Source organism: Dromiciops gliroides, chromosome 4, assembly GCF_019393635.1.
Source record: "Dromiciops gliroides isolate mDroGli1 chromosome 4, mDroGli1.pri, whole genome shotgun sequence".
Classification (NCBI taxonomy): Eukaryota; Metazoa; Chordata; class Mammalia; order Microbiotheria; family Microbiotheriidae; genus Dromiciops; species Dromiciops gliroides.
The window spans coordinates 229,438,579-229,466,088 of NC_057864.1; the positions used below are offsets into that span (position 1 = coordinate 229,438,579).

The 27,510-nt window shown below is 35.1% G+C and overlaps 1 protein-coding gene across 3 annotated transcripts in view; it reads right to left on the reverse strand.

The window, feature by feature from the left end:
• Positions 1–27,510, reverse strand: part of NARF (nuclear prelamin A recognition factor) — a 58,645-nt gene that overhangs the window by 25,663 nt on the left and 5,472 nt on the right. For all 3 annotated transcript variants that reach the window (XM_044002206.1, XM_044002207.1, XM_044002208.1), the window contains 4 exons: positions 18,075–18,207; positions 14,347–14,481; positions 4,397–4,515; positions 1,465–1,594 (listed from right to left, as the gene is read on the reverse strand). In XM_044002206.1, the coding sequence (XP_043858141.1) occupies positions 1,465–1,594; positions 4,397–4,515; positions 14,347–14,481; positions 18,075–18,207 (517 nt within the window). The remainder of the gene's footprint in view (positions 1–1,464; positions 1,595–4,396; positions 4,516–14,346; positions 14,482–18,074; positions 18,208–27,510) is intronic.

Below are 27,510 nucleotides of genomic sequence, written 5' to 3' on the forward strand. Positions count from 1 at the left end.
TGTAATGGCGAAAGCACAGGGCATATTGTAGCCTTTTAGGAAAAGGCTATTTTATATAGGCATCAGATAAAGTAATTTAGAAGGTTAGCCTGGAAATATGACAAAAAAAGGAAAATAATAAATGTTGGAGAAGCTGTGGGAAAAGTGGAACACTAATGCATTGTTGGTGGAATTGTGAAATGATCCGACCATTCTGGAGAGCAATTTATACCCTTTGACCCAGTAATACCACTACTAGGTCTGAAACCCAAAAAGATCATAAAAAATGGAAAAGGACCCACATATACAAAAACATAGCAGCTCTCTTTGAGGTGGCAAAGAATTGGAAATTGAGGGAATGCCCATCAGTTGGGGGGAATGGCTGAACAAGTTCTGGTATATGAATGTCATGGAATACTACTGTGCTAAAAGAAATGATGAGAAGGCAGATTTCAGAAAAACCTGGAAAAGACTTAAGTAGACTGATGCTGAGTGAAGTGAGCAGAACCAGGAGAACATTGTACAGAGTAACAGCAACATTGTGTGATAGACTTGGCTCTTCTCAGAAGTGCAATGATCCAAGACAATGCCAAAGAACTCATGATGAAAAATGTTCTCCACATTCAGAAAAAAAGAACTGTGGATTCTGAATGCAGATTGAACCATGATGTTTCTACTTTTTTAATTTTTGCTTTCTGTTTTTTGAGCTTGTGTTCTGATTCTTCTTTCACAACATGACTGATGCAGAAATATGTTTAATGTGATTGTACGTATATAACCTATATCAGATTGCTTTCTGTCTTGGGGAGGGGGGAGGGAAGGGAGAAAAATTTGGAACTAAAAATCTTAAGAAAACAAATGTAGAAAACTACCTTTTCATGTAACTGGAAAATAATGAAATACTTTTATGATTAAAAAAATAAAAAGGTGGTTAGCCTGACAACTTAAATAATGTACCACCTGGTGAACAACTCAGATATTGCCCCTAGTTAATTAAATTCCTTTGTTGGATAATTATTTTAGTAACAAGCTATCTTTCTACTAGTTTACTGAAGGAAGTGCTGGAGCTACACAATCTTCACAATTCAATCTAAAATTAAAGGACACAAATCTATCTCGTTTTTGTCATTTTCTGGGGAAGTTTCCAATTTGGTATGACTTAAATGAATTGTTCTGAGATGAGTGCACATGCATTCATATGCTGTTTTCATTTTGAATGTATATTAACATTCATATAGTCTGGGATGTAAAAGCACCATCCTAGGGTAGGAACAACGGGTTTAGCATAAAAACTTTGCAGAGTTAGCATTCTCAAGTGAAGGTCTGCTTCTTATAAACAATTTAAAATAAAGATAATGTCTCTTTTATACTATCCAATACTGTACACATTTCTTAGCACTAATCACCAAAAAACCTGGCCAAAAAAACCCCCAAACCTTTTTATGCTAGCAAAAATTATGATGAGGTAAACAGAAACCATTTTACCTGATGTTAACACACAATCAACATCATGAGAATTATATGAAGCAGTGTAAAAATCTTCTCTGAGGGCTTCCAGCTTCTTGTCATAACAAGGGGCGACAATGACATGGAAAATTTTATCTGGAGACAAGTTCTGCAGAGAAAAAGTAAATCATTATGTTAGGGCTGGCTTAGAACCAACAGTAAGACCTTAGAACTGAGAGTTAAGAAAAAAAGAGAACTTGTATCCATGTAAAAACAAAAGGTGATGATGACTACACCACAGAAATGCAGCCTACTTACTTCTGTCCTGCCACCCAACTCAATTCAAATCATTTCTTTTACAACTAACAGAAATCTGGCAAATCTGGCATAAGGGGGAAATTAGCCAACAAGCGCCTGGTCCTCATAGCATGCACAATATGATCTACCTCTTGCCAAATCCACTAGCAGCCTAATGAGTCTGCTTCAGGACACATATATAATGGAAAGGCCCTCTCCCTGCTAGAAAATAGACATAAGTATTCTGTTTTCTGTTTGCTTACTATGCAGTGACGAAAAGATTTAAAATTGGTTGCTGAGCTAGAACTAGGTATGTATAAAAAAGCTTAACAAGGGGCAGCTAGGTGGCGCAGTGGATAGAGCATTGGCCCTGGAGTCAGGAATACCTGAGTTCAAATCCGGCCTCAGACACTTGACACTTACTAGCTGTGTGACCCTGGGCAAGTTACTTAACCCCAATTGCCTCACTAAAAAAAAATTGCCTCAAAAAAAAAAAAAAGCTTAACAGATGACAGCATTTTCTTTTTCTCAGGAGGAAAAAAATGCTGTAAGGCTCCAACTAGCAAGGCTTGATGCTGCCTGCTGACAACTCTCCCCATTCGGTTACCATGTGGCTGTGAATGAATGGTGCTGCCTCAGTTTCTGTCTCTATTCTTTCCTGATCTTAGGTGAATGAGTATCAGAGATGAAACTAAGCACATTATAACTTTGAGAGCTTTGAAAGTTGGAAGAGACATCAGAGGTCAAGAAAATGGAGTCCATTAAAGATTCTTCCAGTAATCAGCTATGAGAAACAATTTGCTTGACTCAGGCATTATGTCCTGCAAACAAGGGAGCATCTTATCCACTGAATATTCCAACTCAGAAGTAAACTTGATTGGGATGGGTATGATTTCTCAATCACTTTATTATGTTTTAGCCCACTGTCCCAGGAACCAAGTGAATATGCAGAGGAGAGAGATGATGTATTTGTACTTCTGTCCTTGTTATACTTTTTTAGTAAATATCCCTTTGTAAAAGCTAAATGATGTTAATTGGTTAATTGATTATTGAAGCTGGCTATTTATAGCCATCTACTGTAGTAGAGTGCTCATGAGAGCAAGAATGTTAATCTGAGAAAACACCCTAACGCTTCAGGTTTACCCCTTGAATCATAAGGGGAATAGTAGTTGAGATCTGGAAACCAGACCTGCCAGTCCAAGTAGGGGTTGGGAGATTGATCCCAGAACACTCTACAAGAAATGTATACTTCACAAGAAGATCATTAAAAGGACATATGGTGGAACACTGCCACTTCCAAAAAAATGAATCTCTGAATGTGAAAGTACAAGAAACTGAGAGAAACCCTGAAGTTCCCTTAGAAGTCCACAAAAGGAATGCCAAAGTTATAGTTCTCCTCATGGACAGTTAACCTACCCTTATCATGAAATCCTATCCTTCAATTAACACCTATCTTCAAAGATGCCACATTTATTCCTACTTCTGTGCCTTTGTTCATGCTCTTTTCACAATCCTTTTGCTTCAAAGAAGCAGAAATAGATAGAAAAGGAAATGGAAATGGACACAGAAAGAAACAGAAATGGAAGTTTTTCTTAGTTACTCCAGCCCACACCAGCCTTACCCTTTGTTGAACTTCTATAGCAAGGAAACAACACAATTCAGCACTCAATTATATATTATTATATACGCAATAATATATATTGTGCCATTCATTATCTCAAAATTTAACTCAGATCTCTAAAGCACTATAAGAGCTTACACAACCACATGACAACTACCCTGTTAGATAGTGACTTCAAGTATTTTCATTCCTATTTTATAGGTGAAGAAATGAGGGTGAGGTGTGTGTGTATACATACACACACACACACACACACACACACACACACACACACACACACAAGAATATATCTTGTTTGTACATGATTTCTTACATGTTGTCTCCTCCTATTAGATTGTGATCTCTTTGAAGGCAAGGACTGTTTATGTGTTTCTTTGTAATACCAGTGCTTAGCACAATGCCTGGCACACAATAAGCACTAAATAAAGGCATACTGATTTGATTTATTGAAGCATGTAGTAGTGGATAGAGTGTTGTACTTGGAAGGCAGTTTTTCAAAGCCTGCCTTGAACACTTAATAAATGTGCGACCCTGGGCAAGTCCCTTAACCTTACTAAGCCTCAGTTTCTTCAACTACAAAATGGGGATATTAATAGCACCAGTCTTACAGAGATGATTGCAAACCTTAAAACTCTATATAAATGCTATCATGATTATTATATAACATACATATATGTCATACTACTGGAAAAAGTGGCCATAGATTCTTTGGATCCGTCAACTGTTATAGAATAGTAGCAGTATGACTCTTGTCAGTAGCTGGGAAGGGGAAAAAGAAGAAAAAAGAGCAGGAGTGAAAGAAAAGAAGAAAACAAAAAATATGCAAATGGTTGTTATTGGCAGAGTTCCATAAATAGCTAGCTGTCCTAGTTATTGCTGCTAACTCTTGCTCTATAACCATAGAGGGGGGCCATATAACCTGGAATCATTGTGAGAAACTGAGCATCAATGGTCTGAAACATGAAGCTGACTTTAGACTGTGAACTGTTACAAGCAGACAGCTAGCTGGAAACAATCACGTAAATAAGAGACATAGAAAGAAAATGAAATTACCTGCTGTCTGGCAAAGTAATCCTTCACCAGTGATCCCATGATCTGCTGGGGGGATTTTGCAGTACATATATGTGGTGTAATTGGGTTACCCAGCACCCTTTCTGCATACCGGATCCAACCTAAAATGACCACAAGGTTTATTTAGTGATGTTAAGTTACTGCTAAGGTAACCTTTAATGCTTCCTCTTCTCCATTCCTAATCTTTTAAATTTCTTATTCACATAAATAGGGGCTGTTTTCCCTTTTGATGTAAAGAAGAATGTTATAAACTTAAAAATTCTTTCTCTGTTATTCTGTTTTTTTGGTTGTTTTTTTTTAAGTGAGGCAATTGGGGTTAAGTGACTTGCCCAGGGTCACACAACTAGTAAGTGTTCAGTGTCTAAGGCCGGATTTGAACTCAAGTACTCCTGACTCCAGGGCCGGTGCTCTATCCACTGCGCCACCTAGCTGCCCCTTTCTCTGTTATTCTAAACGAGCTAAAATCAGACTCCTTTATTCAAAATTTCTCATTAGTAATAGTGAGCCCATATTTTAACTATAAATTTACATGGTAAGAACAAACTATGTGTATGTCCATACTCTGGATACAGAATGGGCTTTTAGAGATAAAAGGACATCACATCATATCCTTCACTTCAATCATCTAAACTATAAACCATCTTAACTATAAAAATTATCAAGAGACTTTTTTGAAGAGCAAGTAAAATTGGAATTTTTGATAGCGACTTGTGCTCACCCAAAGGATAACATCCATCTTTCACATAAAGCAGACTTTCAGGCCTGTTCCTGAACCCCACTCTCAGGTAAAAAGTAGTATCAATAGATTCTATTATCAGACTTCCACCCCTCCCCCCCAAGGAAATTGCTAAGCATTTTAGTAGTCATTCAATCAATCAATCAATATTTATTAAGCACCTACTATATGCCAAGCACTATGCTAAGTGCTGGCAATACAAAAAGAAGCAAAAGTCATTCCTTACCCTAAAGAAGCTCACAATCTAAGGGGGAGACAACATCCAAACAAATATATAGAAACAAGCTATGTAAAGGAGAAATTGGAAATAATCACTAGTATTGAAATGAAAAGGGTGAACATAACACTAAATAAGATGAAATCAAAGCAATTATAAGGGGTTTTTTTGCCCAATTATAAGCCAATAAATTGAACAGTTTAAATGAAATGAAGAATATTTACAAAAATATAAAATGCCTAAGTTAGCAGAAAAGCAAACAATATCTAAATAAACCTATTTTGGAAAAAGGAAGTGTAAAGGCCATAAATGACCTCTAAGAAAAAAGCATCAGGACCAGATGGATTTACAAGTGAATTCTACTGAACATTTAAATATTAATTAATTTCAATATTAAATAAATTATTTGGAATAACAGGCAAGGAAGGAGTCCTACCAAACTCCTTTTATGAAACAAATGTAGTAGTGATAACCAGGAAGAGCAAAAACAGGAAAAAAAAAAGTTTAGACTAATTTCATTATTAAATATGGAGGCAAAAGTTGTAAATAAAATACTAGCCATGAAAATATAACAATATATTACAAAGATTATACATAGTGACCAAGTGGGATTTATTCCAAGAGTGCAGGGATGGTTTAACATAAGGGAAACTATTAGCATAATTGGTTATATCAATAAGTAACAAAAATAAAATTATTATATCAATAGAAGCAGAAAAAGCTTTTGGAGAAAATATAAAACTCATTCCTATTTAAAAAACAACATTCAAAAGCATAGGTATAAAGGGATTTTCCCTTAAATTGATAAGAAGCATCTACCTAAACCCATTAGCAAGCATTATTTGTAATAGAGATAAGCTAAAAGCCTTCCCAATAAGATCGGGAGTGAAAAAAATGAATGACCATTGTCACCAATATTGTTTAGTATTGTATTAGAAATGCTAGCAATAACAATAAAGGAAGAAAAAATTGAAGGAATGAGAATGGGAAATGAGGTAATAAAACTATCACTCTTTGCAGACAATATAATGATATACTTGGGAGATCCTAAAGATTTCAACTAAAAAGTTAGTGGAAATAATAATTTTAGCAAAGTAGCAGGATATAAAATAAATCCATATAAGTTATCAGCATTTCTATATATCACCAGCAAACCCTGCAGGAAGAGGTAGTAAGAGATACCCCATTTAAAATAACTGGAGACACTATAAAATACCTTGAAGTAAACCTTCCAAAACAAATCCAAGAACTACACGAGCATAATTATATATAAAACATTTTTACACAAATAAAGTTAGATTTAAATAATTGGAAAAGTACTGATTTTTGTTTTGTTTTTTGTGGGGCAGTGAGGGTTAAGTGACTTGACCAAGGTCACACAGCTAGTAAGTGTCAAGTGTCTGAGGTCATATTTGAACTCAGGTCCTCCTGACTCCAGGGCCAGTGCTTTAATTCACTGTACCACCCAGCTGCCCCCCAAAAGTATTGTTTATGAGTAGGCAGGACCAATATAATAAAAATGACAATTTTACCTAAATTAATCTATTTATTCATTGCCATCCTAATTAAATTACCAAAAAATTATTTTACTGAGTTAGAAAATATAATAACAATTTAATTTGGAAGAACAAAAGGTCAAGAAAATATCAAATGAATTAATGAAAAAATGTAAAGGAAGGAAGTTTAGCAGTAATTATCAAACTATCTGGTACTGGATAAAAAATAGGAAGGTAGATGAGTGGAACAGAGTAGACATAAATATTTAATAGCAAATGATTACAGTAACCTTGTATGTGACAAATGTAAAGATTTAAGTTTTGGGGATAAGAATTCATTATGTGGTTTACCATAATTTGTCAGGGAAAACTGGAAAGCAGTCTGGTAGAAATTGGGCATAGATGAATTATCTTATGCCACTTACCAAGATAAGGTCAAATGGATACATGACTTACATATAAAAGGAGATGATATGAAAAATTATAAGAACATGAAACATATTACCTATCAGACTTATGGATAGAAAAATTTTTGAATAAACAAGAGACAGAGCAGTGGGGTATAAAATGGATAATTTTGATCACATTAAATTAAAAGGGTTTTGTACAAATAAAACCAATTTAGCAAGATTAGAAGGAAAACAGAAAATTGGGAGAAAATTTTTCTAGTTTTTCAGATAAAGGCCTCATATGTTAAAAATATAAAGAACTTTGTCAAATCTATAAGAATACAAGTCATTCTCCAACTGATAAATGACCAAAGGATATGAACAGTTTGCTGATGAAGAAATCGCTCTAAATAATTATTGATTAGAAAAATGTTTTTAAAACAGCCTTGAGATATCACCTTACTTCTATCAGATTGGCTAAAATGACTGAAGGAGAAAATGAAAGAATTTGATGGAGATGTGGAAAAATTGGGACACTAATTCACTGTTGGTAGAAATGTAACTGATTCAATCATTATGGAATTATGCCTGAAGAGTTATTAAACTGCCTATACCATTTGACTCAGGAATACTATTACTAGGTCTCTTTCCCAAGATGGTTAGAGAAACAGGAAAAGAACTTATATGCTCTAAAATATTTATAGCAGCTTTGTTTGTGGTAGCAAAGAACTGGAAATAGAGGGGATGCCCATCAATTGGGGAATGGTTAAATATGTTGTGGTATATGGTTGTGATACTGTGCTATAAGAAATGATGAGCTGGTTGATTTTAGAAAAACATAGACTTTGCATGATTAAAAGTGATAAATTTGCATGACAAAGAGTGAAATGTGCAGGACCAAGAGAATGTTGTACACGGTAACAGCAATATTGTTCTAAGAACTTTAAATGACTAAGTAATTTTGAAATAAATATGCATAATAATATATAATATAATACCATATGATACATAATAACTTACAAATACTCAAATAAACTATGAAGGAAGATGTTACCCACATCCAGAGAAAGAACTGATAAATAGAACATGGTTTTACATATATGTAAATACACACACACATTTGTAGTAGCCTTCTCTTAGATGGGGTAGAGAAGGCAGGGGAAAAAGGTGCACAGCAGAGAATGAAAGAAAATGTAAAAGGAAGCACAGACCCACAGAGTACCTTTGAAAATGTATAGTATTTATTATGTAGTGGTTTTTTAGGTCAACAGTGTAAAATGGAAATCCATGGTTTTATATTGTTGAGCTAGCTTTGTACATGGAAATATTCTTTTTCTTTTGGCTTTATGTATTTAAGTTCAAAATTATTTTTTTAAAAGTCTCAGAGGGGGGCAGCTAGGTGGCACAGTGGATAGAGCACCGGCCCTGGACTCAGGAGTACCTGAGTTCAAATCCGACCTCTGACACTTAACAATTACCAGCTGTGTGACCCTGGGCAAGTCACTTAACCCTAATTGCCTCACCAAAAAAAAGAAAGAAAGGAAAAGAAAAAGAAAAAGAAAAAAAAAGTCTCAGAGGTCATCATATCTCTATAAATAAGTGGGTAGTATGCTTCATCATGAGTCTTCTGGAATTCTGACTGGCCATTGTATTGATCAGAGTTCCCATATCTTTGAAAGCTATCTTTACTGTACTGTTATTGTATAAATTACTCTCCTTTTGTATTCCCTTACTTTTTATCAGTTCAGGTTTTGCCAGGTTTCTCTTAATCTTTACTTACAAAAAAAATAGTATTCATATACAATATTTTGTTCAGTCAATATCCAATTGATGAATTAATTGCCAACACTTCAGTTTCCAATTATTTGGCACCAGAAAAGGAGGTGCTACAAATATTTTTGTACATATGGGACCTTTTCATGTTTCTTTGGTCTCCTTGGGGTTTCCTAGTAGCAAGATTGTTGGGTGAAAGGGAATGAACAATTTAGTAGCTTTTTGAGAATACAGTCAATTCTCAGCTTTCAAATGTTCCTTTAAAAATGGTGGGAAAGTAAAAAACACAAATGTTGATACATTGAACCTATGAGAAATAGGAGGTTAAGTTGCTGTGACCACCAAACACTGTAATCTTGTGTTAGAGATTGCTGGAAAGACTTCTCTGCATAGAATTCTTTATGACAAAACATTAATTCTGATAATATTTACTTTTCCTAACAACAGTAGCCATAAAACTGTCCATAAAATGTAGCAGAGAGAAACAACATTGATTTGACTAATAAAATCACAAAAATTGTGGGTCAAACTCATGAATATTGAGGACTGACCATAGTTCCAAATTGCTTTTCGGAATGTCTGGACCAATTTATAGTTCTTGTTTTATTAATTCCATGATTTTTTTTGTGGGGGTTACTGGGTTTTTTGGTGGGTTGGGATTTTGGGTGTGGTTGTTTGCAGTTTTGTTTTGTTGCTTTCAATTTTTTAAATCTCCTTGATTTTCATGATTTTTATTTTGGTCTTTAATTAGTGGTTTTAAATTTATTGGTTTCCTAGTTTTGATTTACTCTTTCTCTCTTTTATTGATTAAAGCCTTTACAGATATTAAAAAAAATATTTCCCCTTAAAACTGTTTTTGCTATATCCCACAAGTTTTGCTATGTCTGGTTATAGAAATTTCAATAATCTCATTGTTGTCATTATCTTTAGTGAAATGATTGTTTCTATGAGTTGCTGACATACTCATTCTTTAAAATTGTTGTTTAGTTTCTATACTTCAAAGGCCCTTTATTGAATATAATTTTATTGCATTGGAGTAGGTAGAAGATACAATATTAAAATATTTCCACTTTTCTGTGTTTGTGAGGTTTTAAACTTTTGTAAAGTTGCCATGTACAACAGAGATATAGGTAAATTCCTTTCTTTTCTAAAATTCTATTCATCCCTTAAATTTCTTTCTAGTTTACTTTTTGGCTGGGGGGGAGGGGTAAACGGAGGTCCTCCACTATTAAAGTTTTACTTTCTATTTCTTCATGTAAATCATTTAACTCTTCCCTTAAGAATTTAGATGTGGAAGGGATTCTGGAAAGATGGTGGAGTAACTCAGAAAATTTTTGGCTCTTCAAACTTCAACCACAAAAAAAAAGACAAAGCACCACCTCATAACAGCAGAAATTAATGCAGGATAAAGTAGATATATTTCTTTTTTTTTTTTTGGTGAGGCAGTTGGGGTTAAGTGACTTGCCCAGGGTCACACAGCCAGTAAGTGTTAAGTGTCTGAGGCCAGATTTGAACTCAGGTCCCCCTGAATCCAGGGCCAGTGCTCCATCCACTGTACCACCTAGCTTCCCCCAGTAGATATATTTCTAAGACATTTTGATAAGACCCCAGGAAAGACCCAACTTCCAGGCTAACACCTCCAAGGCTTACTCTGCCAAATCAACAAATAACAAGCCCTGGCGGCAGCTGGGTTGAAAGGCAGCCTCAACCTTTAGAAACTTTATACAAATAAACTCTGGTAGGGGGCAGCTGGGTGGTGCAGTGGAAAAAGACCCGAGTTCAAACCCGACCTCAGACACTTGACCCTTATTAGCTGTGTGACCCTGGGAAAATCACTTAACCCTCATTGCCCTGCAAAAAAAAAAAAAGAAAGAAAGAAAGAAAAAAAAAAAACAAAAAAACTTTGAATCCAAATACTTGGAGTAATATTAATTATTCATGGGTAGGTAGAGCCAAAATAATTTTTAAAATGACAATTTTACCTAACTAATCTATGAACTCAATGTCATCCCAATTAAATTATCTTTAAATTATTTAACTATATTTGAAAAAAATAATAAAGTTCATTTGAAATAACAAAAGTCTATGAACTTCAAAGAAATCAGGAAAAAAGATGTAAATGAAATAGTTTCAGCAGTATCAGACCTTAAACTATATTATAAGGTGAAAACATTGCTGAAGTGTAAAATGGATAATTTTGATTATTTTAAATTAAATTTTTCTTGTGTAAATAAAACCTATGTAGCCAAAAATAGAAGAAATGCAGAAAATTGGGAAAAAACTCTGAAGAACACTTTCTCTGATAGAATGTGATTGAGTTGAAACATTGCTGTGGTGTAGGAGATGATGACCTGGTTGACTTGGAAAGGCATGGAAAGACTTGGACTTATGAAGGAAAATACTATCTACTTTCAGAGAAACAGATGATGAGTGGAAATAAGCATAGTACTGTCTTACATATATGTGTATAAATGTATATGTATAGGTATCCATGTATATGTATATATATCCATACTTAATTACAACCTTCTGTGGGGAAAAGGGGCAGGAAAAATAATAAAGAAAAAATATACAACAAAGAACAAAAGAAAACCACAAAGGAAGCAAAGATAAACTGGACGGATTAAAAACAGTTTGTATTTATTATGTAGGTTTTCTTGAAATGGAAATTTATTGTTTTATATTTAATTCTCTCCTATGTTCTGCTGTGTACGTGACAATTTTTTTTCTCATTTTGTATTAGTTTAAAATTTTAAAAATTTTAAATAAAATTTAAAAAAATAATTTAGATGCTATGTCAGTTGGTGCACATGTTTAGTATAGATATTAATTCATTTTCTTTTCACAAAAATGTAGCTTTCTTATAGCTTAACTCTTTTAATTAAGTCTATTTTTGCTATTGCTTTGTCTGAGATCATGATTTCTACTTTTTTATTTCAACTCCAGTTCCTTATTTTAACAATGTGTTATTTTTCGGGTTACCAGTATATTGCTGAATTCTGATTTCTAATCCACTATTATTTTCTTCTGTTTTATGGGTTATTTTATCTTGTTCACAGGCACAGTTAATCATTGTTAATTTTAGGTTTCATTCCACTCTATTTTCTTATTCTTTCCCTTTTTTTTCTTGTCACCTCTTAAAAGTTTTGTTTAATTAACCTCCCTTTTATTCTGTCCTTTCTCTTATTTCCTTTACCTCTTTCTGTACTCAAATATGTATGTGTATTCTTCCCTTTTGTGACCAAATAAGAGTGAGGTTTAAGTGTTACCTATGTCCCACTCCCACCTCTTTTTCTGTGTTTGTAGAGACTTTTACAAGTACACCCCTATCATGTGAAAAAAATTTCCCCATCCTTTTCCCTTCCCTCTCCCTAAAGTATTCCTCTTTCCCTCCTTTTCCATTATTATTTTAAGATCATATAAGCATAGCATAATCTCTTCAAAGTCTTCTAATTAAACTCCCTCTATGACCCTTAATGATAGAGTTCTGAGGAGATACATGTATCATCTCCCTATAGTAGAATGGAAACAGTTTAACCTTGTTTGTCTTTTTTTGGTTCATGTTTTCCTTTTTATGTTTTCTCATGAGTAATGTGTTTATATTTCAAAGTTTTTACATGGTCCTAGTTTTTCATCAGGAATACTTGGAAATCTATTTCATTAAAGATTCATTTTTTCTACTTTAGGTATTATGCTCCATTTTGCTGGTTAAGTTATTCTTGGCTGTAAGCCTAGATTTTTCTGCCTTCTGGAATATCACATGCCAAGCTCTCTACTCCATTAGAACAGTGGCTGTTAAATCTTGTGTAATCTTAACTGTGGTACCTTGGTACTTGTATTCTTTCTAGCTACTTATAGTATTTTTTTATTTGAACTGGAAGTTTTAGATATTGGCTATAATGTTCCTAGGCAATTTAATTTAGGCATTTCTTTTAGGTGTTGATCAGTGGAACCTTTCATTTTTTTCTTTGTTTTCTGATTCTAAGAGATCTGGGTATTTTCCTTTTGTAATTTCTTGAAAAATGATGTTTATACATTCTTTTTGGCCAGCTTTCAGGTATTCTAATGATTCTTGAATGACATCTCTTTGATCTGTGGCCCAAGTCAGTTGTTTTTCCTATGAAAGACCTTTTATTTTTTTTCTTCAATCTTTTGACTATTTTTTAAGCTTTTGTACCTTTTGTTCCAAGCTATTAATTCTCTCTCTGTATCTTTGTTCCATAGCTTTTTGGTGATTTTTTTATATCTGTCTGACATGCATGTGCTGTAAAAACAGTTAATGGGGAGGGAAGCTAGGTGGCACAGTGGATAAAGTGCCAGCCCTGGATTCAGGAGGACCTGAGTTCAATTCTGACCTCAGACCCTTGAAACTTACTAGCTGTGTGACCCTGGGCGAGTCACTTAACCCTCATTACCCCACCCCCCAAAAAAAGTTAATGGGGAAATAAGTTGAGATGATAGCTGGCTTTGCTTAATGTCTTATGATTGTTAAGAAAATATGTATTAAGCTGATCCAAGTGGAATAAACATTTTATGAATAGACTTTTTTTTTTTTTTTTTGCAGAGCAATGGGGGTTAAGTGACTTGCCCAGGGTCACACAGCTAGTAAGTGTCAAGTGTCTGAGGCCGAATTTGAACTCGGGTATTCCTGAATCTAGGGCCGGTGCTTTATCCACATGAATAGACTGTTAAAAAGAAAAATGACTAATGTGAAAATAAAAGCCATCAATGTCATTATTTTTCAAAATGGAAAGAAATGGCCAGTAGAGGATTATGAAGCTGAGAATATACAAGAGATGCAGAAACGCCCCTAAGTTGTAGAAAAAGTTTTGAAGTAACAATTAATGATAAAAAGACACCACATAAACTATAAATAATATCTAATCTCAATTGGGCCCTAATTCAGTATGATAATCTTTTTATTCCTCCTTATTAACTCTCTATCATGCTTACCTCAGTAACTTTTCTAAAACTTTATCCCACAAGCTCCCCTAAACATTTTCCAACCCCCTATCTTTTAGCATATGACCTCATCTTCTACTCCACTGAAGAATTATGTACATCCATCATAAATTCCCTCATATCCCCTACTATATTGCCTCAAAACTAACTATACATCTTCATCTGCCCCTCCAAAGTCCCTGCTTTGTTCCACTAGAGAAATAGATGGCCTTTCTTCATGTCCAAGTCAACCACTCTATTTGTGTCCTTAATTTCATTTCCTCCAGGAACTTATTGCAACATTCAACCCAATATTCAGTTAATAATAGAATTTTGTACATCTTTGGACTATCATTCAAATTGACATTTGGGATACTGACCTGGGCAGGCAGAGGCAAACATAGGTAAAGAATGTTCCTCTTGCTTCTGCTGGCGATATCGATGTACAAATTCTTTCTGACTTTCTAGGATACTGAAATCAACAGCTATTGTTGAATCAAATACATAATGTACACCTGCAAGGAAAATATAATAAAAGTATCACTTTCAAATTATGAGATGATTGGGGGCAGTTAGGTGATGCAGTGGATAAACACCAGCCCTGGATTCAGGAGGGCCTGAGTTCAAATCCGGATTCAGACACTTGACACTTATTAGCTGTGTGACCCTGGGAAAGTCACTTAACCCTCATTACTTTGCTCCTCCCCCCCAAAAAAAAAACAAATTATGAGGTAATTATTCCTAGGACACACTGGCATTATTGTTGCTCAAATAATTTCTATCAAGAATTTCTTTAAAATACTTATAGTAGAAAAATTCCTGTTTTCCACCTAAACTGAAGGCAGGCTGCCAAGCTCCCCCAAACTCTGGCAAAATCCTGAAGTTCATATGAGACTGAATAATGCCAAAGAAATCCAGTAAGAAACTGCGTCAACTTTTTTCATCTCTGAACTACAGAAAAAGTCAGCCAAAAACCCATGTTCAATAGGAAAGCTGCCACCACCCCTCCGTCCCCCACTCTAAGCAAAGCAACCTCCACATCTCTGGTTCGTTTTGTGTAATTTCTTTTGTGAACAATTGTCTCTTCTCCCCCATCAGCAATTCAACAACATTTATTACCTTTTATTTACTCTAATGGATTTGCATTTGTAGTTTCTCTTGACTCTTATTTTTGTGTTTCAAAGTTTCTGCTTAGCACTGGTCTTTTTATCAGGATTGCCTGAAAGTCCTCTACTGTATTGAGCATCCATTTCACTGCCATACCCTGCTCTATAGGTTTATACTCTGTCTTGCAGGTTAAATCTTTGTCTGTTGCCTTTGAGAAGAGGAGAGGAGGGGAGGGGAGGAGAGGAGAGGAAACTCCTTTAGGTAGTTAGTTGCAGCATAGTTTTTTTGTGATCCTAATTGTGTTTCCTTGGCATTCAAACTCTTTCTGCCTCCTTACAATACTTTTTCTTGCAAAGTCTGGATTTTTCCTATGACATGAATGTTTTCAATTTAGAATTTCTTTTAGCTGGTTACCAGTAGATTTTATTTTCCACTTTTCTTTCTGGTTCTAATATGTTTGGGCAATTTTCTTTTATGATTTTTTGAAATACATTATCCAGATTTTTGTTTGGTCATGTTAGATACCTTATATTTAGGGACAGCTAGGTGACAGAGTGGATAGAGTGCCAGCCTGGAGTCAGGAAGACTCATCTTCCTAAGTTCAAATCTGGCCTCAGATATTTATTAGCTGTGTGATACTGGGCAAGTCACTTAACCCTGTTTGCTTCAGTTTCTTCATCTTTAAAATGAGCTGGAGAAAGAAATGGCAAACTACTCGAGTGTTTGCCAAGTAAACACCAATTAGGGTCAGAAAGAGTCAGATATGGGGGGCAGCTAGGTGGCGCAGTGGATAAAGCACTGACCCTGGATTCAGGAGGACCTGAGTTCAAATCTGACCTCAGACACTTGACACTTACTAGCTGTGTGCCCCTGGGTAAGTCACTTAACCCTCATTGTCCTGTGCAAAACAAACAATAAACAGAAAAACAAAAACAAAAAACTACTCCATTCCTTTTGATGGGAAAATGTTCTCCAAATCCAGAAAAAAAAAAGAACTGTGGAATCCAGATGCAGACTGAACCATACTATTTCTATTGGTTTTTGTTGTTGTTTTTCTTTTTTGAGGTTTTTCCTTTCTGCTCCGATTCTTCTATCATAACATGACTAATAGATTACTTGCTGTCTTGGGGAGGGGGGAGGGAGGGAGATAAATTTGAAACTAGAAATCTTATAAAAACAAATGTTGAAAACTATCTCTAAATGTAACTGGAAAATAATAAAATATTTACATGAAAAAAAAGTCAGATATGACTAAAACAATTGAACAATAACAACCTTATACTTTTTTTTTTCCAATCTTGATTTCCCCCCTAATACTACTTCTTTTTCTCCAGAGTCACAGATTCTTCTTTTTTCTACTTTTCAGAGAATCAACTACTGGGGCAAGGTTTTCTATCTTCTGTTCTAAGCCATTTATTTTCCTTCTATTTTTTTTCTTTCATAGCTTATTTCATTTGATTATTCTCTTCTTATGGATTTGCCTCTTCGGAATCTCTTAATATACAGAATTTCTTCATTGTGCTCATGCTTTTTTTTTTTTTAAACTTTTCTACAGTTTCAGTTCCTGATTTGATATTTTGTGCTCCAGTGCCAGGCTCTACCCATTATTCTCTTTAAAAGAATGGTCAGTCTATGTTTGGTCCTGTTTGGATTTCTGTTGCTCCTCCTGTTAGCTTCCACCTCCCCTTCCACATCTGTGCTCAGTCTTAGGAGGTTCTAGTCCTTCTTAGAACACCCCTTTGTATCAGATCCTTTGTAGAGTCCCTGGTCTGAGTGCTACTGGCTTCAAGCTCTCCTAGGGAAAGACTATACTAGTAAATGTATAACCACAACTTCTCATAAAAAATAGGCACAATACACTTTTAAGTTTATTTATTTGTATTATTAACATTTTCTCTCTCAGTTTTTTAAGTCTAGAAAATCCTCAAAACAATAATTAGAACCCTAGCTTATAGCATTTTCTGATTTCCAGGGTATAAATGCTCACTTTGAAAATTTAACAATTGACTTTCTGGGAGTCGGTATAAGTTAGCTCCAGTAAACCCCTGTCTCGGGGTATCCCTGGCCCTCTAGAGCCTTGAGAGTTTCCAGGCCTTCTAAAATATCCCTTGTCAGAGCAAAGGTTTCAGATCTCTTTACCTGAGTTTGCACTAGCTTCCTAGAAGAACTCCTCTCTAAGTGTCTCTTGTCTTTTTGTGTAGAGCTGGGCTGGATGGAGGTGATTGCCAATGTTTCTCTTTGGATTTCCTTATCATTATTCAACATAGTACCCTTTTTAGATCTTTGTTGGAGAAATTATGGGAGAAATGGACTCCTTTACAGCCTTTCTCATTGCCATCTAATCCACAAGTACCTCCACTGATACAATACATTACACTGCACTCATATAACTGGTAACTTCATTTCTCTGCTCTAGGGAGAACAATGAAGCACAATGTGGGCACTGTAGACCACTACAGTAACAATAACAAAAACCATCCTATGGGAGCAGCTAGGTGGCGCAGTGGATAGAGCACCGGCCCTGGAGTCAGGAGTACCTGAGTTCAAATCCGACCTCAGACACTTAACACTTACTAGCTGTGTGACCTTGGGCAAGTCACTTAACCCCAATTGCCTCACTTAAAAAACAAATTAAAAAAAAAAACATCCTATGAATGTGAAACAGTATAAGCCAGCTTAACACTTAGGTTTTAATTTGAAACATCAAAAAAAATCCACCTCAATTTTATTATCTAGGAGACAAGAGTTGAATAGGGCTCCTTATATAGTTTAAGCATAAGAGGATCTGGTGTTCATGTCCCTTATCTACTCTGCTGTTATTTAAAAGAATGCTTAAGAGAAAAAAGAAGTAAAGCACAATTCAGTCTCTAAGTAGCCCTATAGGCTTAACATATATGTAGGCAGAATCATGACAAGGAGGCTAAGGGAAAAAGATTATAATTAAATGGCAAATGTATCTTTCCTTCTCCCTAAAAAAATGTAACTGTGAAAACCAACTTACCGAGACTTTTTAGGAAACCACAGAGTCTTTTTGATGCATCAGTTACACTGAGATTGAATTTAGCAGCAAAATAAGGCAAAGACTGAGGGCATATAGACACGGCCAACACTTTGTGGGCTGAGGTATCACATTTCTAAAAAGAAAAATAGACCAAATGTAAACAACAGTATCTTATATTTATGTAAAATGTCTCTCCAAAGAGCTTCAAGAATGTTTCACTACCCATTAAATCTTCAGACTACATAATTGAGAAAACAAGTCCTATTATTTCCACTTTTCGAAAGAAAGAAGTGAGTCAGTGATTTGGCCAAACAGTGGAAGAACTGGGAAAAGAACCTCCACCCAAAATGTCAACCAACAATCTGCAATGCCATAGATCAACCCAAAATTTTTATAAAGCTGTTAACTTTATTTCTAATAGTCTTTCTGGGGCAGCTAGGTGGTGCAGTGGATAAAGCACTGGCCCTGGATTCAGGACGACCTGAGTTCAAATCCAGCCTCAGACACTTAACACTAGCTGTGTGACCTTGGGCAAGTCACTTAATCCTCATTGCCCCACCAAAAAAAAAAAAATAGTCTTTCTATGCTGTGGGCAAATAATCATTTCTACAAGATAATCATCTTGTCTATCTAAGACATACTCTTTTATATTCCTGAGTAAGTTCTTAGCATTATTAACCATCTCATTTTACTCTAAAACCCTCATTTGATTAAATAATAGGTACACTGACTAATACTGAAGGGGAAATTATAATGACATAGAAAACTTCAGAGAGGCAGCACAAGCTAGCAGAAAAAATTCTGGATTGTACTCAGGAGAGACTTGAGTTTAAATATGATTGCCTATATCCATACATACACACACACACACACACACACACATATATCTGTAAGATGAGGATTATAGCAATTATCTCCATAAGGTTATTATGAAAATCAAATGAGATGTTTGGAAAGTGCTTTGCAAGCCTTAAAATGTCATGTAAATAAGCAAAATAAGAGAGCATGGAATCGTTTATCTGTCAGATTTATGGAAAGAGGAAGAATTTAGGACCAAATAAGAATTAGAGTAAAACATAATTTTGTATATATTAAATTAAAAAGTTTTGCACACTTCTCACCAATGCAATGGCACAGAAGAGTTCCAGGGAACTCATGATGGAAGAGGATCTCCAAATCCAGGAAAAAAAAAAAAAAGAACTGCGGAGTATAGATGCTAAATGAACCATACTATTTCTTTTGTTTTTGATGCTGTTGTTTTTTTTTCTATTTTGAGGTTTTCCATCATTGCTCTGATTTTTTTCTCTTATAACATGATTAATGCAGAAATAGGATTAATGTTATTATGTGTATGTATATATATATATAAAACACCTATATTAGATTACCTGCTGTTTAGGGGAGGGGGGAGGGAGGGGAGGAAGGGAAAAAAATCTGAAATTGTAAAGCTTGTATAAACAAAGGTTGAGAACTATCTTTACGTGTAATGGAAAAAAATACTTTATTAATTAAAAAAAAAGTTTTGCACAAACAAAACTAATGTGACCAAGATTATAAGAGAAACAGAAAACTGGGAAAGAATTTTTGAAACAAGTATCTATGATAAAGGCCTCATTTCGCAAATATATTTTTATAAATTTGATGCAGTTCTCGATGTAAGTCATTCCCCAATTGATAAATGGTCAAAGGATATGAACAGGCAGTTTTCAGACAGAGAAATCAAAGCTATTTATAATCATATAAAAAAATGCTAGAGATCACTATTGATCAGAGAAATGCAAATTAAAACAACTCTGATGTATCACCTCATACCTCTCAGAGTGGCAAATGTGACAAAAAAGGAAAATATTGGATGTTGGGGGGGGGGATGTGGAAAACTGGGTTTCTAATCCACTTTTGGTGAAGTTGTAAAAAGAACCAACGATTCTGGAGAGCAATTTGGAACTATGCCCAAAGGGCTATGAACTGTGTATACCTTCTAATCCAGCAATACCACTGCTAGAGTTATATCCTAAAGACATCCCCCAAAAGAGAAAAAGACCTATTTGTGCAAAAATATTTATAGCAACTCTTTTTGTGGTGGCTAAGAATTGGAAATCACAGGAATGTCCATCAATTGGAGAATGGCTAAACAAGCTGTGGTATATGATTGTGATGGAATATTATTATTCTATAAAAAATGACAAGCAGGATAATTTCAGAAAGGCCTCGAAAGTCTTGTATGAAGAACTGATATATAGTGAAGTGAGCAGAACCAGGAGACATTGTGCACAGAGATAGCAATATTGTTTGATCAAGAACTGTGAATGACTGAAGTATTCTCAACAATACAATCCCAAAGGACTAATGATAAAGCATATTATCCACCTCCAAAGAAAGAAATTATATTGATATGCCTAGCACATAGTAAGAGCTATATAAATGTTAGATATTGTTATTATATCTGAAAGGCAATTGGAAATGCAAGATTGGAGGTCAGTGCAGTGGTTAGGCTAGGATTAGGTAAATTAGATTGGAGAATCACCAGCATAGAGATAGTGATTAAATTCCTGGGAGCAGATTGAGATCACCAAGGGAAGTAATACAGAGGGAAAAAAGGCCTCAGGACAAAACCCTGTCGGGGCACCTATGGTTAGAAGGCATGACCTGGATTCAACAAAGGTGACTGAGAAGGAGCAGTAAGATGGGTACGAATTGAACCTGGAGAGAATGGTATTCCAAAAACCTAGAGAAGAGTATCAAGGAGGACAGAGTAATTGACAGTGTCTAGCACTGTAGAGAGGACAAGAAAACTGAGGATTGATAAAAAGCCTTTAGGTTTGGCAATTAAGAGACGATTCTGAGAGAGAAGTTTCAGTAAAATCATAAGGTTGGAAGCAGAACTGTAAGGCCTTAAGAAATGAGAGGAGAGGAAGTGGAGGCACCTATTTTTATAAATGGCCTTTTCAAGGAGTTTAGCCACAAAGGGCAGTAGAGATAAAGAATGATATAGATGGAAACACATTAAAAAAAATTTTTTTTTCCTCTTTGACAATTCCTCAATCTGAAGTTTTGGGGTTTTTTTCATTGTTTTCTCTCATAACCTAGCCAATGTGGGAATGTTTTCCATGACTACTCATATATAACTTATTTTGAAATGCTTGAGTTCTAGTGGGTGGGGGGTGGGAATGGAGGAGGAAGAGAAGTTGGAACACAAATTTTTAAAAAATTGATGTTAAAATTTGTTTTTACATATATTTTGGAAAATAAAATTCTATTCAATAAAAAAAAAAGAAGTGGTAGCCAAAAAAAAAGAAAAAAAGAATGATATAGGTAGGGCAGCTAGGTGGCACAGTGGATAGAGCACTCCCTGGAGTCAGGAGTACCTGAGTTCAAATCCGGCCTCAGACACTTGACACTTACTAGCTCTGTGACCCTGGGCAAGTCACTTAACCCTCATTGTCCCGCCTCCCCCCTCCCCCTCAAAAAAGAATGATATAGGTAGCTGAGATAGAAGGATAAAGTGAGGTTTTTTTAAAGATGGGGGAGACATGGGTATGTTTGTAATGGGGAGAAGCCAGTAGACAGGGAGAGATTGAAGATAAGTGAAAGAGTGGGGATGACAGAGGGGACAATCTATTAGAGGAGATGGGATGGAATGGGATTGCTTATGTAGGTAAAGGGGTTTGCCTTGGTAAGGGATGAGACCACCTTTTGTGTAAGACGGTGATAAAGTGTTCAAGTTTTCAATAGCTATTCAAAAGAAATCATAACTTTATAAGCCTATCAACAATTCTGTCATATAAGCCAGTTTCACAGGTGTGTTTATAACACTAAATTCCCCCAGAGTTAAAAATGGGTTACAAAGTTTGGTCTTAGTATTGGAATTATTAGAGAATACTCATGCATTCTTCTATGCTCATGGAAGCCCTCTGAAGATTCATTCATGGCCAAAAAAAGCAAACAGTGGAGAGTGATTCTTTTTAAAGAACTGTTGTGAAAAGAAGAGTATACTCAGACTCAGGTCTAGAGAAATTTGGTCTCATTATATTTGCTAGGTTTAGAGCAATAATGGAAGCATTAAGCATTGTACAAAACTCCCTATGTGCTTTAAACCTATTTAACTTATAAACAGAGATGATATAAAAATATGTCCTATATAAGAATTTAGTTAAGTCAGAAATCTTTTTTTTCTTTTCCTTTTTTCTCTTCCCCATATTTACTTTCTTCATCTTCAAAAGAAATCCACCTTAGAATGCACCATTACTAAATTACTTTACAGAACATTTGATTTAATTTGATATACATGTGTCGAATTGGATTTTAAAGTAAAAGTCCTTATGGGAGAGGTAGACTCAGAATCATATTGGACTTTATTTCTATTTTTTTTCTACATCAAAACATTAAAAATCTTAAAATATTCACACTATAATTTGCTCAACTCCACTAAAAATCTTATTTAATTATTCTAGAATTTGTACATACTAAATACTTATATGTGTTTGTTAATGCTACTGCAGTAATGAAAATTAAAAAGACCCATATAAAAATTCTTCATAATTATAAGCTCAGGAACAGAGTTCAAAGCTGCTAGAATCATGAAATGTTCCCTAGTCAGTGTCAACATCCACATTTCACCACATTTCAGGTTGCTTACATATTATGCAGATAGACAATGTGTACAACAGAATATCAAAAGAGACCAATGATATAACAGAACACCAAAATAGAAAAAAATAAATACCAATTTTGTCAATGAAAGAAATTAAAGATACTCTAAAAGAAGAGGCAGAAGAATTATATACCTAATAATTAATATTAGCTTTTTAAAAATATACCAAATGTACCAAAAACTGGGGCCCAAGTTTGCACTTCTTTCTTTCACTATCTATTCAAGATTTCCTATAAAACCTAAAATGATTGCCAAATTAGATCCTTAATTTAAGAAGAAAACCAGATAAGCAAAAAGCAATGGATAAATGTCATTTTATGTACAAATTTCAGACTATCTTGGATTTTCAATAAATCCATGATTCTTTGCAATTAAACAATAACATCATATTGACAAATGTTATAATCTTAGGGGTTATATCAATTAATTAAAACTAATTAAACTAAGCTGGTCACTCTTCAAGGTTAAAGTTCTAGTGGTTGTTAATTATAAACCCCAAGGATATTTTCCTTTTTTTCCTCAATAAGTTCAGTACTTAACATAGTCTCTCTATCCCAACATCTAGCCTAATACTCGGGCAATTACTGATACTCCAGCAACCATCCTTACCTCCTAGTTTCTAAACTTGTTCATTTCCCATGACCTCCTCTACTCGATCTCAGCTACACAGAGAGAGAGTAGAAGTATTCATCTTGTCATCAACCATAAATGTTCCTCTCTCTCTTTGCCAGTACCAGACTGTTTTGATGATTACTACTATTTTGTAATAGTTTGAGATGTGGTGCTATGAGGCCACCTTCTTCCACATTTTTGTTTCATTAATTCCCTTGATATTTTTGACCTTTTGTTTTTCCAGATGAATTTTGTTATTATTTTTTCTAGCTCTATATAATAATTTAGTAATTTCATTATTATGACACTGAATAAGTAAAATAATTTAGGTAGGACTGTCATTTTTATTACATGGGTTCAACCTACCTATGAGCAATTAATATTTTTCCAACTGTTCAGATCTGACTATTTGTGTGAAAAGTTGTTTTGTAATTGTGTTCATATAGTTACTGAGTTTGTATTGGCAGGTAGACTCCCAAGTTGTCTAAAGTTATTTTAAAAGGAATTTCTCTTTCTATCTCTTCTTGTTGTTGTTGTTGTTGGTGGTGGTGGTGGTGGTGGTGAGGCAATTGGGGTTAAGCGACTTGCCCAGGGTCACACAGCTAGTAAGTGTCAAGTGTCTGAGGCCAGATTTGAACTCAGGTCCTTCTGAATCCAGGGCCAGTGCTCTATCCACTGCGCCACCTAGCTGCCCCTTTTTTTGTTTTGTTGTTGTTGTTGTTTTTCCTATCTCTTCTTGCTGAACTTTGCTAGTAATATCTAGAAATGCTTATGATTTATGTGATTTTATTTTATAACCTGCAACTTTGCTGAAGCTATTAATTATTTCAAGGAGTTTTTTAGTTGATTCTCTAGGATTCTTTAAGTATACTATCATATCAACTTCAAAGAGTGATAGTTTTGTTTTCTCATTGCCTATTCTAATTGCTTCAAGTTCTTTTTCTTCTCTTATTACAATAGATAACATTTATAGTGCCATATTGAATGAGTGGTGATAATGGGCATGCTTGCTTTACCTAACCTCATGTTATTGGGAAGACTTCCAGCTCATCCCCATTACAGACAATGCTTGCTGATAGTTTTAGGTAGATACTACTTATAATCTTCTTAAGGCAATCTCCTTTTCTTCCTATGTTTTCTATTGTTTTTAAGAGGATTTTGTCAAAAGCTTTTTCTGCATCTTTTGAGATAATCATCTGATTTTTGTTGTTTTTCTTATTGATATGGTCAATTAGGCTGATAGTTTTCCAAATATTGAATCAGCCCTGTCTCCCTGGTATAAATACCACCTAGTCATAGTACATGATCTTTGTGATATATTGCTATAATCTCCTTGCTAGTATTTTATTGGAAAATGTTGCATCAACATTCATTAGGGAAATTGGTCTACAGTTTCCTTTCTCTGTTTTTGGTCTTCCTGATTTAGATATCACCAAATATGGTGATATTTGTGTTGTAAAAAGAAATTTGGTAGGACTCCTTTGCCTATTTTTCCAAATAATTTATATACTATTGAAATTATTTGGATGAATTCACTTGAGAACCCATCTGGTTTGGAGGATTTTTTTCTTTGAGAGCTCATTGATGGCTTGTTCAATTTCTTTTTCTAAAATGGGGTTAAGTATTCTGTTTCTTCTTCTGTACATCTGGGCAATTTATTTTTTTGTAAATATTCATCCATTTCACTTAGAGTTTCCAATTTATTGTCATATAATTGGTTAAAATAATTCCTAATAATTTTTTAAATTTATTCTTCATTGGTGGTAAATTCAACCTTTTCATTTTTGATACTGGTAATTTGGTTTTCTTCTGTCATTTTTTAAAAAAATCAATTTAACCAATAGTTAATCTATTTTATTAGGTTTTTTAAAATATAAAAACTAGCTCCTAGTTTTATTTTTATTAGTTCAATTGTTTTCTTACTTTCAATTTTATTAATCTTTCCTTTAATTTTTAGGATTTCCAATTAGGTGTTTAATTGGGGATTTTAAAATTTGTTTTTCTTTTTTTTTTTATTTGTATGCCCAGTTCATTGATCTGCTTTTTCTCTATTTTATTGATGTAAGCATTTAGAGATATAAATTTTCCCCTAATTACTGTCTCCTTAACTTCTTGTTGATTTTTTGGTTAGATTTATCTAGTTCTTAAAGGGGAAAGTTGAGGTCCCCTACTAGTATAGTTTTACTGTCTATTTCTTCCTGTAACTCACTTATCTTTTCTTTAAAGAATCTGGATATTATGCCTATGAAAACATTTCCCTATCACTACAATAGGGGTATTCTTTTTTGTTTGCTCTTTTTTTCCAGCCTAATTCCTGACTTTGGATTTGGTGATAGAGTTGGGATCTATTGTACTTCTGGGGGGGGGGGGGAGGTCTGGGCTTCTTCCTTGGGATCTTGAGTGTTGTGTTATTCCTTAAGGACAGACAGGAAACCTGCCTGGAGAATCAGGGAATCTGCAAGCTTTCAGTATCCCCAAAGGGCATAGTCTAATTGTTGCCCCCCTTTTCTGATCTCTGCAAGTTCCTGACCTGGGTTTAGATCTGTACAAGAATAAACTGATGCTGGACTCAGTCCCTATCAGTCAGCTAGAAAACTATTGGTTCAGAGTGGCAGAACTGCAGGTTCCCTATTGGTCTAAGATTCCTGCCCTGCTCCTTTGTATGCTGGGATAGATGCTGGAAATAAGGCCCTCCTCTGCACATGGGGTCTAAACTACATTGCAGTTCCGGACTTTTTAACTTCCTCCTCTCTCTTTCCAGGGTCTCTCTACCTCTCTCAGTAGGCCTGAAACTGTGAAAAGTATGTAAGTAGGTAAGGTAAGTAGGTAGTAAGGTAAGTAAGAAACATAGAAGGGACTAAATTATGAAAGGCTTTGAATGATAAACAGAGGATTTTGAATTTGATCCTGGAGGTGATAAGGAGCTATTAGAGTTTACTGAGGAGGAGGCGATGATATAGTCAGACCCATATTTTAGGGAATAATACCACAAGCAGGACTTGGGATTTCTCTTCTCAACCCTGTGGAGATGGCTGAGTGTATTAGGACAGAACAAGAGAAGGATGGGAGGAGTACAGCTAAGAACATAATCCCTTCAGCTCCTCACTGAAAAACAGGAAGGAAATGACCCAGAAGAAAAACTAGAGAAGAGGACAAGAAAACATGGGACAGAAAAAAAAAAAAGAAAAAAGAAAACATTGGACAGGCTCAGAAAAGCTTCTAGTACTTGTATTAGAGAGGAAATTTCTCACCGGAAGGGGTCTGAGTGCCAACAAGGAGAGTTATCTGGTGGTAAAGAGATCAGTGTGGAAATAGGCCAGTCTACAATGCTTCCAGGGACTGTGAAAAGTGCTAGGAATATAAAGAAAGGGGAAAAAGTTTTCATTCTCAAGGAGCTCACAGTCTAATGGGAAAACAACAATGTACATGCAAGATATATACAAGATAAATTGGAGATAATCTCAGAGGGAAGGCACTAGGATTAAGGAGTACTGGAAAAGGATTCTTGCAGAAAGTGGGATTTTAGCTGAGACTTGAAGGAAGCCAGAAGGCAGAAATTAGGAAGAGAGTACCAGGCATGAGGGACAGCCAGTGAAAATGCCTGAATGTAAAAGATTGATTGCTGTGTACAAGGAACAGCAAGGAGGCCAGTGTCACTAAACAGAGAAGTACGTAGGGGAGTAAGGTGTAAGAAGATTGGAAAGGTAGGAAGGGATCAGATTATGAATGGCTTTAAAAGCTTAACACAGAATTTTATATTTGATCCTGGAGGCAAGAGGGAGTCACTGAAGTTTCTTGAATGGGAGGTGGGGGCAACATAGCATTGGTACCAGAGCTTCTTTCACGAGAGAAATATGTAGTTCCAGAAATTTTTTTCAGGAGAAAGATGTGTGAAGAGAGAGATTTGGGAAGCGTTAGACACAGAGGGGAACAGCTGGCTCCTCAACATGTCCCTTATTTCTGCCTTAGTTCCCTAGAGACTTTGGAGAATTCCTTTTGGGTGAGAGTAGGCCTTCTTCTCTATTCCCTCTACAATATCTCACTTGGTGATATTATCAGCTGCCATGAGTTCAACTGTCATCTTTATACAGATGATTCTCAGGGCTACACATTCAGCCCCAGGCTCTCCCTCAACTTATAGTGTCATGCATCACCAACTCTACCTTTTAGATG